Below are 13,247 nucleotides of genomic sequence, written 5' to 3' on the forward strand. Positions count from 1 at the left end.
GACCCCTGGTCAGGGAGAGGACACCGCAGGGGAGAGAGTGGCGCCCACCCAGCTGGTCCCTCCGGGGGAGCTCGTGCCAAGTGCTCCGGCCAAGTGCTCCAGGGGCTGGGAGGTGTTGGAATCAGGATCTGGGGGGCCCCCCTTTCCCCGCGTTTGGGCGGCCTCCTCTGGCGCCACCTGCTGGTCACACTGCAGACCTGGCGGGCCTGGGCACTTGTCCCTCAGGGGGAACTGGGGTGTTTCTTGGGGGAAGCATCCGGGCAGGATCAAATCCTCCTCCCCGAGAGGAGACCTGCTGGTGCTCCAGCCCTTTGCTCAGGGAGAGCAGTGGGAACCAGGTCTGCAAACCAAGTAAAAGGATCCTAGGGATAGAGGAGACAGAAGCTCGGGTTTTCTTTCTGTGTGGCTGGAGAAGGCAACTTCTTGGCTGCCTTCCATCCAGGAAAGGGTTCAGCAGCTGTTCCCCTCTCGTACAGGGTTGATGCTTTGTGTTGGGGTCCTCCTCTTCCTGCACCGAGGCCTGACCCCGCGAGCCTGGTCTCGTTTGGAGTTGAGTTTTATTTATGTGGCTGGCGGCTCTGCTCAAGTCTGCCCTTGAGGCCAGGGTTTGACCACTGAGCCTGCAGTCAGCGGTGGGACTTGGTGGGGCAGGCTCCGAGTTGACAGAACGGGCACGGCAGTCAGCACCCCCAGCCTCGCTTGCCTAACCGTCCTACATCTTCCTTGAGAGAGGTACGAATGTGTGCGGGTACCAGATGCTCATGGCCAAGGGCTTCTGGGGATAGGTGACAGCAGGCAAGGTTGTCCTTGGTGGCTATATTCCTTCCCCTCAGCAGCCAGCTCCCATCGCTGAGCCTTTGACCTTGTCCTAATAATCTTACCGCCTCCGAAACCTCAGCTTCTGCTGCCTCACCTTCCCAAACTGTTCCTCCAACTCCAGTCTTCTGTGACCTTGACCCCAACCCCCCTCTCAACCTTGACACCCACCCTTGCATATCCATCCTGCCCAGAACTCACTCATCAGAAACCTCCCTTCTTAACTCCCATCTCTCCCCTTCCCCCGTGATACTCAGCCCCATCCCTTCCTAAACCAGCCACTGCCCACTCCGCCCACTCTGCAGCCTGGGACTAGCTGCAGGATGCTGGGGATGCTGGGAGAGCTGCGTCCCACTTGCTGACTGATCTCCTTTTAAACTCATGGCAACACATCTTAAGGGAGACCCAGGGCCTCTGACTCTGCTTCTCTGGGCCTGTGGGAGCTCTCCTTCAGAACAAGCACTCACACCCCTCCTCCCAGTCTCCCACATCCCCACCCACTTGCTCTCACCTCTTAGAGAAAATAGAAGCGCACTGGGCAGGAGGCCCCTCTGTTTCCCGGCAGCCAATGTAGCAAATTCCCAGCACCTGGAGTCCGTCCTCCCTCCTGTTCCCAGTGGGGACATGGCCTCCTGGGCCTCCTCCCCCTGGGCTCTAGATCCCTGATCGCAAGCCCCCCGAGTCCACTCTGTGGATCATCTTTCTGGCCTGCGATATCCACCCCTCCCCTCCGGGCTCCCTGTCCCAGGTCGATGAGCAGCCTCTCCGCTCTGGCCCACAGTGGAAGCAACACGCAGGCTCTCCCGGGGCCCTGCCTTCCCTCCAGCTGCCACTGCTCCCGTCTCTTTCCTTTGCAGCCACATTTCTTTAAGATTTTTTATTTGTTTATTGGGCACAGAGAGATCACAAGTAGGCAGAGAGGCAGGCAGAGAGAGAGAGGGAAGCAGGCTCCCCACTGAGCAGAGAGCCTGATGTGGAGCTCGATCCCAGGACCCTGAGATCATGACCCGAGCCGAAGGCAGACGCTTAACCGACTGAGCCACCCAGGTGCCCCTGCAGCCACATTTCTTAGTTTCCGTTCCTTACCTCTCATTATCTTCTCAACCCCCTGACTCCACCCCTTCCTTCCTGGAAACTGCTCTGATCAGCATCACTAATACTGGTCTCCCCTGACATGGCCCACTCCACCTCCTCCCCACCTCAAGGCCCACACCTGGCCACCTCTACTTCTTCTGCTCTAAATCACGGGTTGCCCCAAACCCTGTTCTTTCTCAGTGACCACCTTTGCCATTCCCACGCTTTAGAGCATCTCTGTACCATGGACTTCAAATGAAGTTCTCCATCCCTGACCTCACCCCTGAACTCTGGACCCCTTTCCAGCTAATGACCGGATGTCTCCACGTGGATCTCATGGCCATCAGGAGTGGCCATATGACTTGGTCTAGCCAGTGAAATGCAAGGGGAAAGGACATCGCTGTCCTCTCTTTTCCCTTTGCCTTGGGGACGGGCCATGTCTCAAATAGAGGCTCCTCCATCAACGGGGTCCCAAGGAGAGAAATGGCAGGAAGCAGAGCCACAGCTGACGTATAATAATCCCGCAGCAGGGGTGAGAATTTGCCCGTATTAAGGCGCTGGAATCTGGGTAGGGGGACGTTACCGTAGCATAATCTAGCCCCTCCTGACCACTGCATGTCCCCTCACGAGCTTATGGACTCTAGTAAGGTAATAGGGGAAGCTGTCCTTTATTTTTTAAGATTTGGTTTATTTGAGAGAGAGAAAGATCACGAGCAGGGGGTGGGAGGGAAGGGCAGAGGGAGAGAGAAGCAGGCTCCCCGCTGGGGAGCTAGGCACCCCTGGGAAGCTGTTCTTTAAATCGTATTCGTGTGGTTGCCTGGGTGGCCCAGTCAATTAAGGGTCTGCCTTTGGCTCCGGTCAGGATCCTAGGATCGAGCCCCGCATCGGGCTCCCTGTTCAGTGGGGAGCCTGCTTCTCCCTCTCCCTGCCTCTCTGCACACTTGTGATCTCTGTCAAATAAATAAAACCTTTAAATTAAAAAAAAAAAAAAAAAGATAAAAAGAACCCCTTGTATAAGAAGTCCCAAGGCCCAGGCACCGGCATGGCCAACTTCTGGTGACGACCCTCTTCCTGGTTCAGAGACCATGCCTTTGGCTTTATCCCTACCTGGTGGAAGGGGCATCAGCTGTCTGGAGCCTCTTTTATGAAGGCTTCCCATTCTGGAAGGCTCCAAATGCTGTCCCACCGGGTCTTAGGTTCCAACAGAGGAATTTTGTGAGCACGCAGACCATGCTAACATATGGCCCTGCTATGTCCCTTAGATAAATTCAGTCTAGACTCTCCCCACTGTCTTCCAGGTCACTCTGCTTGCTCCTGGGCTCAGTCTGGCCACTAGGCCTATGGGACCAAAGGCAGAGGCCAGCCTCGGGGCCCTACCACAGGAGGCACCTCTGGCCTCAGTCATGTATTCTACTGGAGTGGAAGAGACCCTCTCCCGCCCATGTCTCCCGTTTAGCTCATGGGTTTGCTGGGTTTACCTAAGTTAGAGACTCCTGGTGTCACTAGAAATGGTTAGGGCCAAAAGCCAAGGAAGCAGGGCCGTGGGGCTTAAGCAAAAGTTCCACACCCACTGCAGACCTTCCAAGTGTAGCCCCTAAGTGTTCTCCAAAACCGGGCGTGGACGATTTACCTACATCCTGCACAGCGGCAGGACCTGGTTAATGAATGTGAATGGAATTCTGCGGACAGCAGATCTTAAGGGAGCAGGCTCTGGGGGCAGGCTGGCCTCCTCTGAGGGCCTCGATTTCCTCTCTAGAGGATGGGCACAATAAAAGGCTAGACTGGGGGCGGGGGCGAAAGGAAGGAAAGGATGCACCCAAAAGCCCTTGGAACTACAGTAGCTCGTGAGAGCAGAGCACTACACACACGGAATGAGTTTTAAAATACGGAAGTATGTGTGTGGAGACATGGAGAGTTTATTCAGACGGGTATAAAGGTAAGGAGTGGCAGTGGTCACCTCTGGGGAGAAGGGAGAGCTGAAGGGGGACAACTTCTGCACCCTTCTGTAATGCATATGATTTCGTATTTCTACCCTAGGAGTATTTTACCTATTATTTTGAGGGCTCCCTTCAATGGCTCCATGTGGCCTCAGGATAAGTCCAAATGCCTTACTAGACTCCTCCAGCGGCCCTGGCTGGCCTAGGCCCCAGCTCTCGCCTGCTCTCCCACCCCCAACCCATGGCACTCAGTGTCCCCAGTACATCGATCCGTTTCCTTTCCATTTTCCGAGCAGCTACTCAGCGTGCCCTCTAACCTCCCCCCCACCACAGCTGAGAATCACTCCTCTCTTGCACATTAACCCTTCCTGCCCCGATCCCTAGCAGCTTTCTGGACACCCACCCACTTCAGCCACACATCCGTTTTCCAGCACTTTCTTATTCCATCCTCCCACAAGCGCAGCCCAGAGGGCATGATGATCTCCCCCATGGCTGGCCCGTGACCTCCTTGGAGAGGACTGATGAAATCCCCTGGCCTAGCACAGGAGCTGAGGTGCAACACCCAGCTGCTACATTCCAGCTCTCGGGGACTATTATAAGGACGAAACAAGTAACATCTGCAAAGAACCCCCAACTCAGTTTCTGGCATATGGGAGGCTGAATATAGTCTTAAAAAGCAAGCTGGTGCCAGACAGCAGAGAAGGCTCAGATGGCAGGGGTAGCTGTTAGGGACAGAAGCCCAGAACAATATCTATGACATATTAGGTGCCCCGAAATGGCTTAAGACAGGAATGGCAACTCTCAACATTATGGGGAAGAATCAATCACCCACTGTTTATTAAAATAGCAGACTCTGGGCCCATCCCCAGGGATCCGAACTCTAAACGCCTGGCCCAGGGTCCAAGCAGCTGAATTTTTAGGAAATAATTCACAGGCAGGGTACCGGGGTGGCTCAGTCGGTTAAGCATCAGTCTTCAGCTCGGGTCATGATCACGGGGTCCCAGGGATCGAGTCCTGCATTGGGCTCCCTGCTCATGGAGGACTCTGCTTCTCCCTCTGCCTGCTGCTCTCTGTCCCTGCTCAGGAGCTCGCTCTCTGACAAATAAATAAAATATTTAAAAAATAATACCAATCCACAGGTCATCTAAGGATGGCACTCTAAGAAACGAAGTGATCTGTTCGTGACTTTTATTAAGCGGCTACGATATGCCAGGTTAAGGTTCATCTTCACTGTGGGGATAGAGAAGGAACAAGAAAAGTCTGTGCCCTCGGGGAGTTTACATTCTGGTGGGAGTAGAAAACATGAGGTATACAAAAAAATGGAGACAGCCAGTGACAATGTTGTAAAGAAAGTAAAGCAGGTGGGCAAAGACCTGGGTGGCAGGGAGGGCCTCACTCTGAGGTCATGGTGGAATGACAGCCGGAGCCAGTGAGGACACAACTAGGAGAAAAGCATCCAGATGGATCTTCCTTTCCCCCCCCACCAGCTCCCCTCAATCAGGCCCTGGTCCAAGAGTATCTCAAAGGAAACCAAATCCTGGAAAACAAAGCCCTCTCCTCCCCCACCCCCACACTTCCTATTATGGAAGCTTCCAGAGCCGGGATAGACTGGACACAGGAGACTGGGATGGGATCTTCTCTCCCAGCTGGAGTACCCCAGGCTTCCTGGGGCCAGGGGTACAGTCTGACTCCCTGCCTTCTGAGAAACCTAGCCCCCAGCCCATCTCCCTCACTCGAGTGTCCCAAGTCCCAGGCCAAGCCAGATCCCTGGGCTGAGCCAGCAGGTGCGCCAATGCCAGGTCCCAGGGCCTCCTGGCCTCCCTGGAGCACTGCCCGTAGGGGCGGGGCCTCCGAAGCATCCTCCCTGATTGGAAGTCCAGGTCCTTGGGAATCTGGGTGGGACTGGTCCTCAGGATCTCAGAGAACATGGCATCACCCCGGAGGCCAATCCCCTTCTCAGCAGGCTGGACAGCACATTAGGAAGACGGGAGCCTGGGCCCTCCCAGGAGGGAGAGGGGAGTGCCATGGCCCGGCGAGACTCCCCAGGGCAGGTGGGCAGCCAGGGGCTGGAGGTTCCGGGGTCATTTCTTCCTGGCTCGGTCCGCCGCATCCAGGGCGGCCATGTTGCGAGCAGCTGTGACCAGGTGGACCACACTGATGAGAGACTTGAGCACCGCGACAGGGGCTGTGATCCAGAGCCCCACTCGGAAAAGACCCACAGAGCCAACTGCGGAAGGGAGCACAGGCGATAAAGAGAAAACGGGATGCAGGTGAGGGGGAGGAGGACCGGGAAGTCTGCGGGCTCCAGGCCATCATCATCATCATCATCACCCCGGGCAGGCCAGGACCCCTCCCCCCCCCCCCCCCCCCCCCCCCCCCCCCCCCCCACCGGCCCCCCGGGGAATGGAACAGGTAGAGGAGGCAATAGAAGAGCTCGTTCCCAGCACACAGGGTAAACAGGGCAGGCTGCACAGAGAGCAAAAGGGCTGCTTAAGCAGTGCTGCCCCTCCCCCAGCTAAGTGACAAGGGGCCAGAGCCTTCTGCGGGTGGAGGAACCATACCTACTGGAAACAGGCATGCAGGGGTGAGTGAGGGTGAAAGAGAGAGCTCAGGGTATTGCTTCTCTCTTTATAAATCCTTTCAGACACTCTCTGTGGTCCCAGAATAAAGCCCATGTAGCCTAAGGCTTGTTGAGAACTGGCTTGAAGGCCAATCTGGCTTCTCCCTCCCTCCCCACCAATCCTCCTTTCCGCCTCAGCTTCCTGGCCTCCCAGCCGCATCTCCTCTGGGTTGGTGCGTCCGTCCCCTCCTTGTGCCTGGGGCCTTCTCCTCACCCAAGACCAGGGCTCAGCCCAGGGCTTGGCAGAAGCGGAGGGAATCAGGGCTGGGCAGGAATGCTCACTCTGGACGTGTAGTAGATTCGAAGCACCGGATTTCCAGACAGGTCAATCAGCTTGTGACTTTCACTGCCCCGGACCACAGAACTTGGGGAGAAAGCAGGGGGAATCCATGAGCACTCCTTGCCACTCATGTCCATTGAATCTTCCTATGAGCCCCCATGAGGTTAGTTAGGTGCTGGGTTTGCCTCTACTGAGCGGAGCAGATGGGGCCCAGTGAAGAATTGAGGTCTTGCCCAAAGCCACACAACCATCTCGCTGGTAATGACCCAGAGAAATCAGGATTTGAATACCACGTTCCGAAGCCCCCAACACGGCTTATCTATCTGAAGTCTCCGGACTATCCGATCCCGACTTGGCGGGATTGCTTAATGCACCTGTGAACAGGATCGGGCACCCTCCCACACAGCCTCAGCCATCCCCACTGCAGCGTCCCCTTCAGCCTGCCGCAAACCTGTGCAGGTGAAGCCAGTGGCTGGCCACATCCAGGCTCATGCTGAGCTGGAACAGAAGGGTGGCCCGTGGGTACAGCAGGGCGAGGTTCACCAGCAGACACATGGTGGAGCAGCGGTCCGTCAGCATGTCCAGCATGGCCCCAAACCGGGTCCCTGAAAAATGGGGGGTGTTATGTGAGAGGGGGCCACTGGGGGCCTTGGGTCTGTGACAGGAACCATGACTGGCGTATCACTCTGATGCAGTGTCTAAAGATTGAAAATGTGCACCGTCCCCGGGCTGGGGAGGCAGACAGACTGCTGCTGTCTGTGGGGTGTGAGGTCAAGGGGCAGGGGTCACCGCCACATGAAATGAGGAGCCGTGGAAGCTAGCTCTGCAGCTCACCAACCCCAGAACCAAGGGTCCAGGACTCAAGACAAGCTGACTTAAACTCTTCGGGGATGTCTGGCAGGTGTATTTGGAGACCAGATTAAAAAAATTAATGGACCCTGCAGAAACCATCTTTCTTCCCTCTCCATTTTCCCTCGAAACATGGCTTCTGGAACCCCTCTTCCTTGTGCCTGGCACACAGCAGCCCCCCAGGAATCACCTGGTGAACGCATTTTTCCTCATGGAGACCTCCAGCACTGCCATGTCCAGTCTTGCTACCCCACACCCTGTCAGGAAGTTCTTCTCAACAGCAAAGCTTAAATCCCTTCTATTAGGAAAGGAGGCCATTCTGTTCTGCTCTCTACAGAGATGGGAGGGACGAAGCCCTCAGGTTCCCGAGTTCCCGCCCGCCCCGAGGTCCTGAGGAGGCAGGAAAAGGGGACAGAGGGTTGGCTGGGCCTAAAGCCTGGCTGAGAGGAGGTGTCTGTCACCTTGATTAAGGGCTCGAGCAGCGTGTCCATCGAAAGCGTCCAGAAGTCCGCTGAGCAAGTAGAAGGAGGAGGCCGTGAGGGGGCAGCAGGGCATGAAGTAGAAAGAAACGATGGCGAAGACAATCCGGGCATAACCTTGGGAAGGACGGGGGCATAGAGTGGATCAGGGACCCTGGCCCTCGCCCTCCCCTTTCAGCCCGGAGCCGCGGGCAGCACTCACCGATGAGGTTAGGCACAAACAGGAAGATATTTTCGCCTGGCATTGCGGCGGCCCCCTTGCCGCCCGGGGCCCGATCTGGAGGTGGCAACCGAGTCCCAGCACTGCCGCTCGGCCTCACCCTCTGGCCCCGTGGATCGGCCGCGCCCACAGCACGCAGGCCCCCGCCGTCCCCGCCCGGCCCCGGTGTTAGCGCTCGCAGCCCGCCGGAGCATGGGCCAGCACCGAGATGCGTCGGGCGCAGGAGCGCTCACAGCCCGCCCTCCCCCGGGGGCAGGCCCTCCCGCCTCCAGCTGCTGCCCCTGTCTTCCCCAGCTGCGCCCGGGTGTGCAAAACAGGAGGAAAAAAAAAAAGAAGCCCAAAAATGGCTGCGGCCCCTTTAAGACGTGCCCGCTTCCTTTTTCCTCCCTCCGCCCCTTTCAATCGGCGCGTACCAAGTGCAGAGGGAGGAGAGGGGTGGAGAAGCCTCGGCGCCGAAGGAAGGGGGTAACCGAGAAGGCGAGGTCAGAAGAGAAGAAGGCCTCGACGAATGATTCTCCTGTCCTTTCTCCGGAGGGTATATCTTCCTGGAGACAAGGACAAGGAGAGAACATGCCCCCGGGTCCTGGGTCTACGCGTCCCCGAGAGGTAAGGTTATGTAGTACAGCCCACAGGTTTGCTTTTTTTTTTTTTTTTTTTTTTTTTCCTCCCCTGCCCCACCCCCTACCTCCGGCCTCATTTGCTCTCGCCGGCTCCTGGCTGCGAGAAGGCGGCTAGAGAGGCTCAAGGGCGGCGGAGGGCGGGGTGCTTCTTGCGCGCTCCTAGTGGTAGGAGGATTTGGTCCCAGGCACCACCCTATGTGATCTTCCTGTGTCTCAGACTTCTGGCGTTGGGGTCACCATCCCCAAGGAGGGATCCAAAACGAGGTGGAACGGAGACCAGAAGAGCGAATGCGACGTGCTAGGAAAATGCCGCCCCCTTCCCCCGGCCCCCGCTTTTGGTTCTAGAATCCCTGATATCCTGGCAACGGGGCTGCATCAGCCCTGGTCCCCCTCTTTCCAGCCTTCCTCCCCGGTTCCTACTCCCCGTCCCCTGAGACCTAAATAGGGGCTCCTTAGACCTTCCTGTTTCCCTCCTGCCCAAGATTTCAACTCGTTTGTCAGGTCGGGGGCAGCAAGCCTGCTTGCTGCCGTCTTGGGTAGGGCGTTGGGTGGAAGGAAGGAGAGGACCCCTGGGAGAAGTGGAGCTAGAGGCTGGTTTCTCAGCCTCACACAGGTGTCGCCTGTTTCCAGGGAGATGGCATCCACACCTACCAGGAATGAGGAGAAAAAGGGCAGCAGGATGTCCCAAGCGGCAACCCCCTCTGGTGGAAGTCTGGTGAGCATGGGGGTGAGCCAAAGTGGATGGAGAGCTCCGAGGCCAAGGGCACCGACACCTCCAGTCTTGAGACTGTAGCCTCAGCCCTGAGCCCGTAGTCCCTAGCACTTTTGGCCCTGGGGTCCTCAAGACTGCCCTCCACGCCCAGTGCCTTCTCTGCCAAATCTCAAGCATCAGCCCTCCAATACTGGACTCGGACCTCAGACCCCAAGCTCCCAGCCTGGGAGCCCCCAGATCCGGGACTCGCCTGTGGGAACTCCCAGGCTGAACCCCTGTGATTTCCCCTTTTGCAGAAGGTTTCATTATCCCGATCTGAGGAATTCCTGACTCGGATCAGCACAGAGCTCACCAACGAGGCCTTGTTTATCGCTGGCTGCCCCACGAACTCTGTGCCCACCAAGGAAAAACAGACCCAAGACCGAGGGACTCAGATATCCAAACATGGTGACCCCCCTACTCCAGGACCACTGTGTCCAGAGACCCCACCATACCCCGAGTTCCAGTCCCTAACCCCTCCCAACCACAGCTGACTTTTCCAGCCATCCGAGCCTGTCTCCCCGATCTCACAGCCAGCCCTTGAACTACGCAGTGCTCCCGCCCTCCAACTCACCCAGTACCCACTCCTCACTGCTGGCCAGGAACACCTCAGCACCTTTCTCCCTAGCCACATCTCTTTCTGGCTGTGGGTGTAACACTTTCTCTGACTCAGGCCTCTACTTCCAGTGTTCTTCAAGACCCGAGGCACCGACACCCGGTGAGTGAAGCTTCAAGGGTTAGGGTTAGAGTTAGGGTTAGTGAGGGTTTGACAACGTCCTAGCAGGGTAGGGGGATTTGAAAACTGTGTAGTCCGAGTCTCTCCTGCTCTGATCCTCGAATTCCGAATTCTCAGCCCTCCCCTTTCCCTCTGCCTTCTCTAGTTCGGACAGAAACCGTACCCGTACTAAGGCACACCTCCTGCCATCCCCTCGTGACAAGGTATATACTGAGTCCACACTGACAAGCCCCTTCCGTGTTCTAAACATTTAGAGTTCACAGGTTATGCCAGGCCCAGTTTTAGGAGCCTGGGACCCAGAAATGAAGGATACGGTCTCTGCCCTTGAAGAGTTCACAGTTTGATGTGTTGCCAGTCAAGTAGATGGTCAATTACAACATGGTATGGATCCATGCCTGTGATAGAATTGGAAACATCAAGAAGAGCACTTATCCCAGCCTTGGGATAGGAGGGAAAGGAATCATGGAGCTTCCTGGTGGAGGTGACATTTAAAGAAAGAATATTCCAGAAAAACAATGGTTTGGTCAGGGTATTCCAAGTGGTAGGGCCTGTATGAATGAGCAAAGGCATGAGGTGAGTTTCAGTAGAGTGAATGGGGGTATGTCAGTGTATGGTCTTAGGGCGGGAGAGAAAGTGGGGTCAGAAGCAGCTGAGTTGCTGGAGTACGGAGGCATGGGAGCCAAGGTCTACTCAGAGACCCTATGCATGCATGCCTTATTAAGATCAGAAGTCCCTGAAGAGCTTTGAGCAAGGGAGGTTGTAATCTTAGATCAGTCACTCTGGTAGTCAGTGGGGAGAGTGAGCTAGAAAGGGGAGATGAGAAGTGGAGCCCAGTTAGCAATCATGCCAAGAGACTAAGCTTGTGATGATCGGGCCCTGAATTGTCACAGTAATAATAGAGATGAGAAGAGGGGCAGAGACGAGAAATAAAGACCAGGAAAACTGAGTTTGGTCATTGAGTAGAAATGGTAGGGGGAAAAAAATAGAGGAAATCAGATGACCCATCCCCACGTTTCTGACTTCTGTAACTTAAGTCTGATGAAGTCAGGCTTCTGCTCTGAACTCCAACCTCGTTCCCCATTTCAAAGGAAAAGCCAAAGTCCTTCGGTGGCTGCTTACGGGGCCTCTCTCCTCCCCCCAACCCCACTGTGTCTCTGACCTCGTTACCTAGAACTCCTCACCTTGTCGCCCTCTGTTCTCAGTCACTCCAACCTCATCAGTCTTCCTGGAGCATGGCAGCTGCGCTCCCACCTTTGGATGGATTGAGTTTGAGAAGCCCCTGGGAAGACCAGGCGGAGAGACCATGTAGATCGTTGGAAATAGGGCTTCACAACTCATCGGGGGATGTCTGGGCTGGTGATAGAAATTGGATTCAGGAGGGAGTCGGCAGTTGAATGCTGTGTGGTCGCTCCTGGGGGTGGGGGTGATGCCGAGCAAGCAAGAAGAGGGTGCTGAGGCTGGGGGAGTCCAGAAGAATCTGTGCATGTGAGGAGTTGGTGGAGGAGGAGAGAGGGCGTCATGGGGAAGGCTGAGAAGGAGCTAACAGCAGCTGTTTATTGAGTGTCTGGTATTTCCTGGGTCCACCAGGTCTTAGCGATGGTCAGCTCGCTGGGGCTGCTGCTTCCGGTCTTCATGACCAAGACCGGTGGCACAGTGTAGCCGAGAACAAGCCACTGTTCTTAACCTCAGGCAGCTGACCTTCCAGGGCCTCTGGGACATTTGAACTCTCCCAGCTGGGCTTTGGTGTCAGAAGCAACTTGAAGTAGCAGGAAAACCCTGGGCCTTAACAGCTAACCTGCTATCAATCTGATAGTTAGCCTCTGTGCAACCTGATAGTTAGCCTTTCTTTTCTTTTCTTTTTTTTTTTTTTTGATAGTTAGCCTTTCTCCCCACTTGTCAAATGGGGGCCTTGGACAAGATGCTCTGTGAGGGCCCCAGTTTCCTGCTCCTTCCCAGATGCACTTGATTGAGAATTTCATCCTGAGCTAATACCCTCTCATCCCCGGGGCAGCACCCCATGGTCCCAAAAGAGTTTTCCTTCCTCATCCTCAAGAACATGGAAACCTACAGACCTTTGAACTGCCCCTTGAATGATAGGTCATTGTACGTGGGCAGAATGTCAAGTCGGGGAATGGGTGAGTGGTTGGAGGGATGGATAGATGGATATCAATGGATAGATGGATGGACAAATTCACCGAACGTTTATCAGGCACTTCGTATGTGTTGGCACTGCTGTAGGGGCTGGAGGATAGAAGTGAACCAGTGGGTCACTTGCTTCTGAGAAGTTTAAATGGGGGCTGAGTGGTTGGGTGGAAGAGGGCTGAGTGGGTGGACAGGTGAATGAGGGGAGACAGATTGGCAGACACATGGGTGAGTAGAATGTGTGCATGGGTAGAATGATGGGTAGATATGTTGGTGGAAACACCAGGATGGATGGATGGATGGTGAATGCGTGAGTGGGGAAAATGGGGAATGGTAGATGGAGAGAGAGATGAGTGGGGGATAGGGGTTGGATGGAGAGGTGAAGGACAGAAGGAGAAGACAAGAGTGTTGGGGCCAAAGAATCAGAAGGTTCTTTCTCTTCTCTAGGGAGCTCTGCTTAGCAGCTTGACATCTGGAAGATGACCCCAGTAGGCTTTGGTGCTGCTCATGGCCTCTCATGTTCTCCCCCATTGTGTCCTTCTAGAACATGCATCAGAGCTCCTCGTTCACAAGTCACTAACGCTTCAGTTTGCTGGGGTCTCCTGGTCATGAGCAGCAGCATACTCAAAGCCTCCCAGGTGTTCTGGAACCATCTCACGCCTTTCCACCCTCAGCTGGCAAGGACATCACCAGAAATCAAAGGCTTTAATAAAAAGACAGAGA

The 13,247-nt window shown here is 55.6% G+C and overlaps 2 protein-coding genes across 6 annotated transcripts; one reads left to right on the forward strand and one right to left on the reverse strand.

Annotated features, from left to right (window-relative positions):
• Positions 1-5,908: 5,908 nt before the first annotated feature.
• On the reverse strand, positions 5,909-8,534 carry CDIPT (CDP-diacylglycerol--inositol 3-phosphatidyltransferase). The gene is made up of 6 exons (XM_032842585.1): positions 8,258-8,534; positions 8,038-8,172; positions 7,179-7,332; positions 6,730-6,811; positions 6,218-6,293; positions 5,909-6,060 (listed from the first exon to the last, which is right to left on the reverse strand). The coding sequence occupies exons 1-6, from the start codon at positions 8,298-8,300 to the stop codon at positions 5,909-5,911; spliced, it is 642 nt and encodes a 213-aa protein (XP_032698476.1). The 5' UTR covers positions 8,301-8,534.
• Positions 8,535-8,607: 73 nt separating this feature from the next.
• LOC116858043 (putative protein T-ENOL) lies at positions 8,608-13,228 on the forward strand. 5 transcript variants are annotated; one of them, XR_004380858.1, is made up of 6 exons: positions 8,608-8,881; positions 9,526-9,610; positions 9,904-10,054; positions 10,334-10,364; positions 10,528-10,863; positions 13,069-13,127. XR_004380858.1 is itself a non-coding variant. In XM_032842584.1 (6 exons), the coding sequence occupies exons 1-6, from the start codon at positions 8,784-8,786 to the stop codon at positions 13,102-13,104; spliced, it is 459 nt and encodes a 152-aa protein (XP_032698475.1). In that variant the 5' UTR covers positions 8,608-8,783; the 3' UTR covers positions 13,105-13,228. The 5 variants fall into 5 exon arrangements, 2 of the variants coding, with proteins under 2 accessions (XP_032698475.1, XP_032698474.1); XR_004380859.1 differs by lacking the exon at positions 13,069-13,127 and adding an exon at positions 12,972-13,051; XM_032842584.1 differs by having other exon boundaries at positions 10,528-10,585; positions 13,069-13,228.
• Positions 13,229-13,247: the final 19 nt, after the last annotated feature.

Source organism: Lontra canadensis, unplaced genomic scaffold (assembly GCF_010015895.1).
Source record: "Lontra canadensis isolate GAN:19392208 unplaced genomic scaffold, GSC_riverotter_1.0 scaffold132, whole genome shotgun sequence".
Classification (NCBI taxonomy): Eukaryota; Metazoa; Chordata; class Mammalia; order Carnivora; family Mustelidae; genus Lontra; species Lontra canadensis.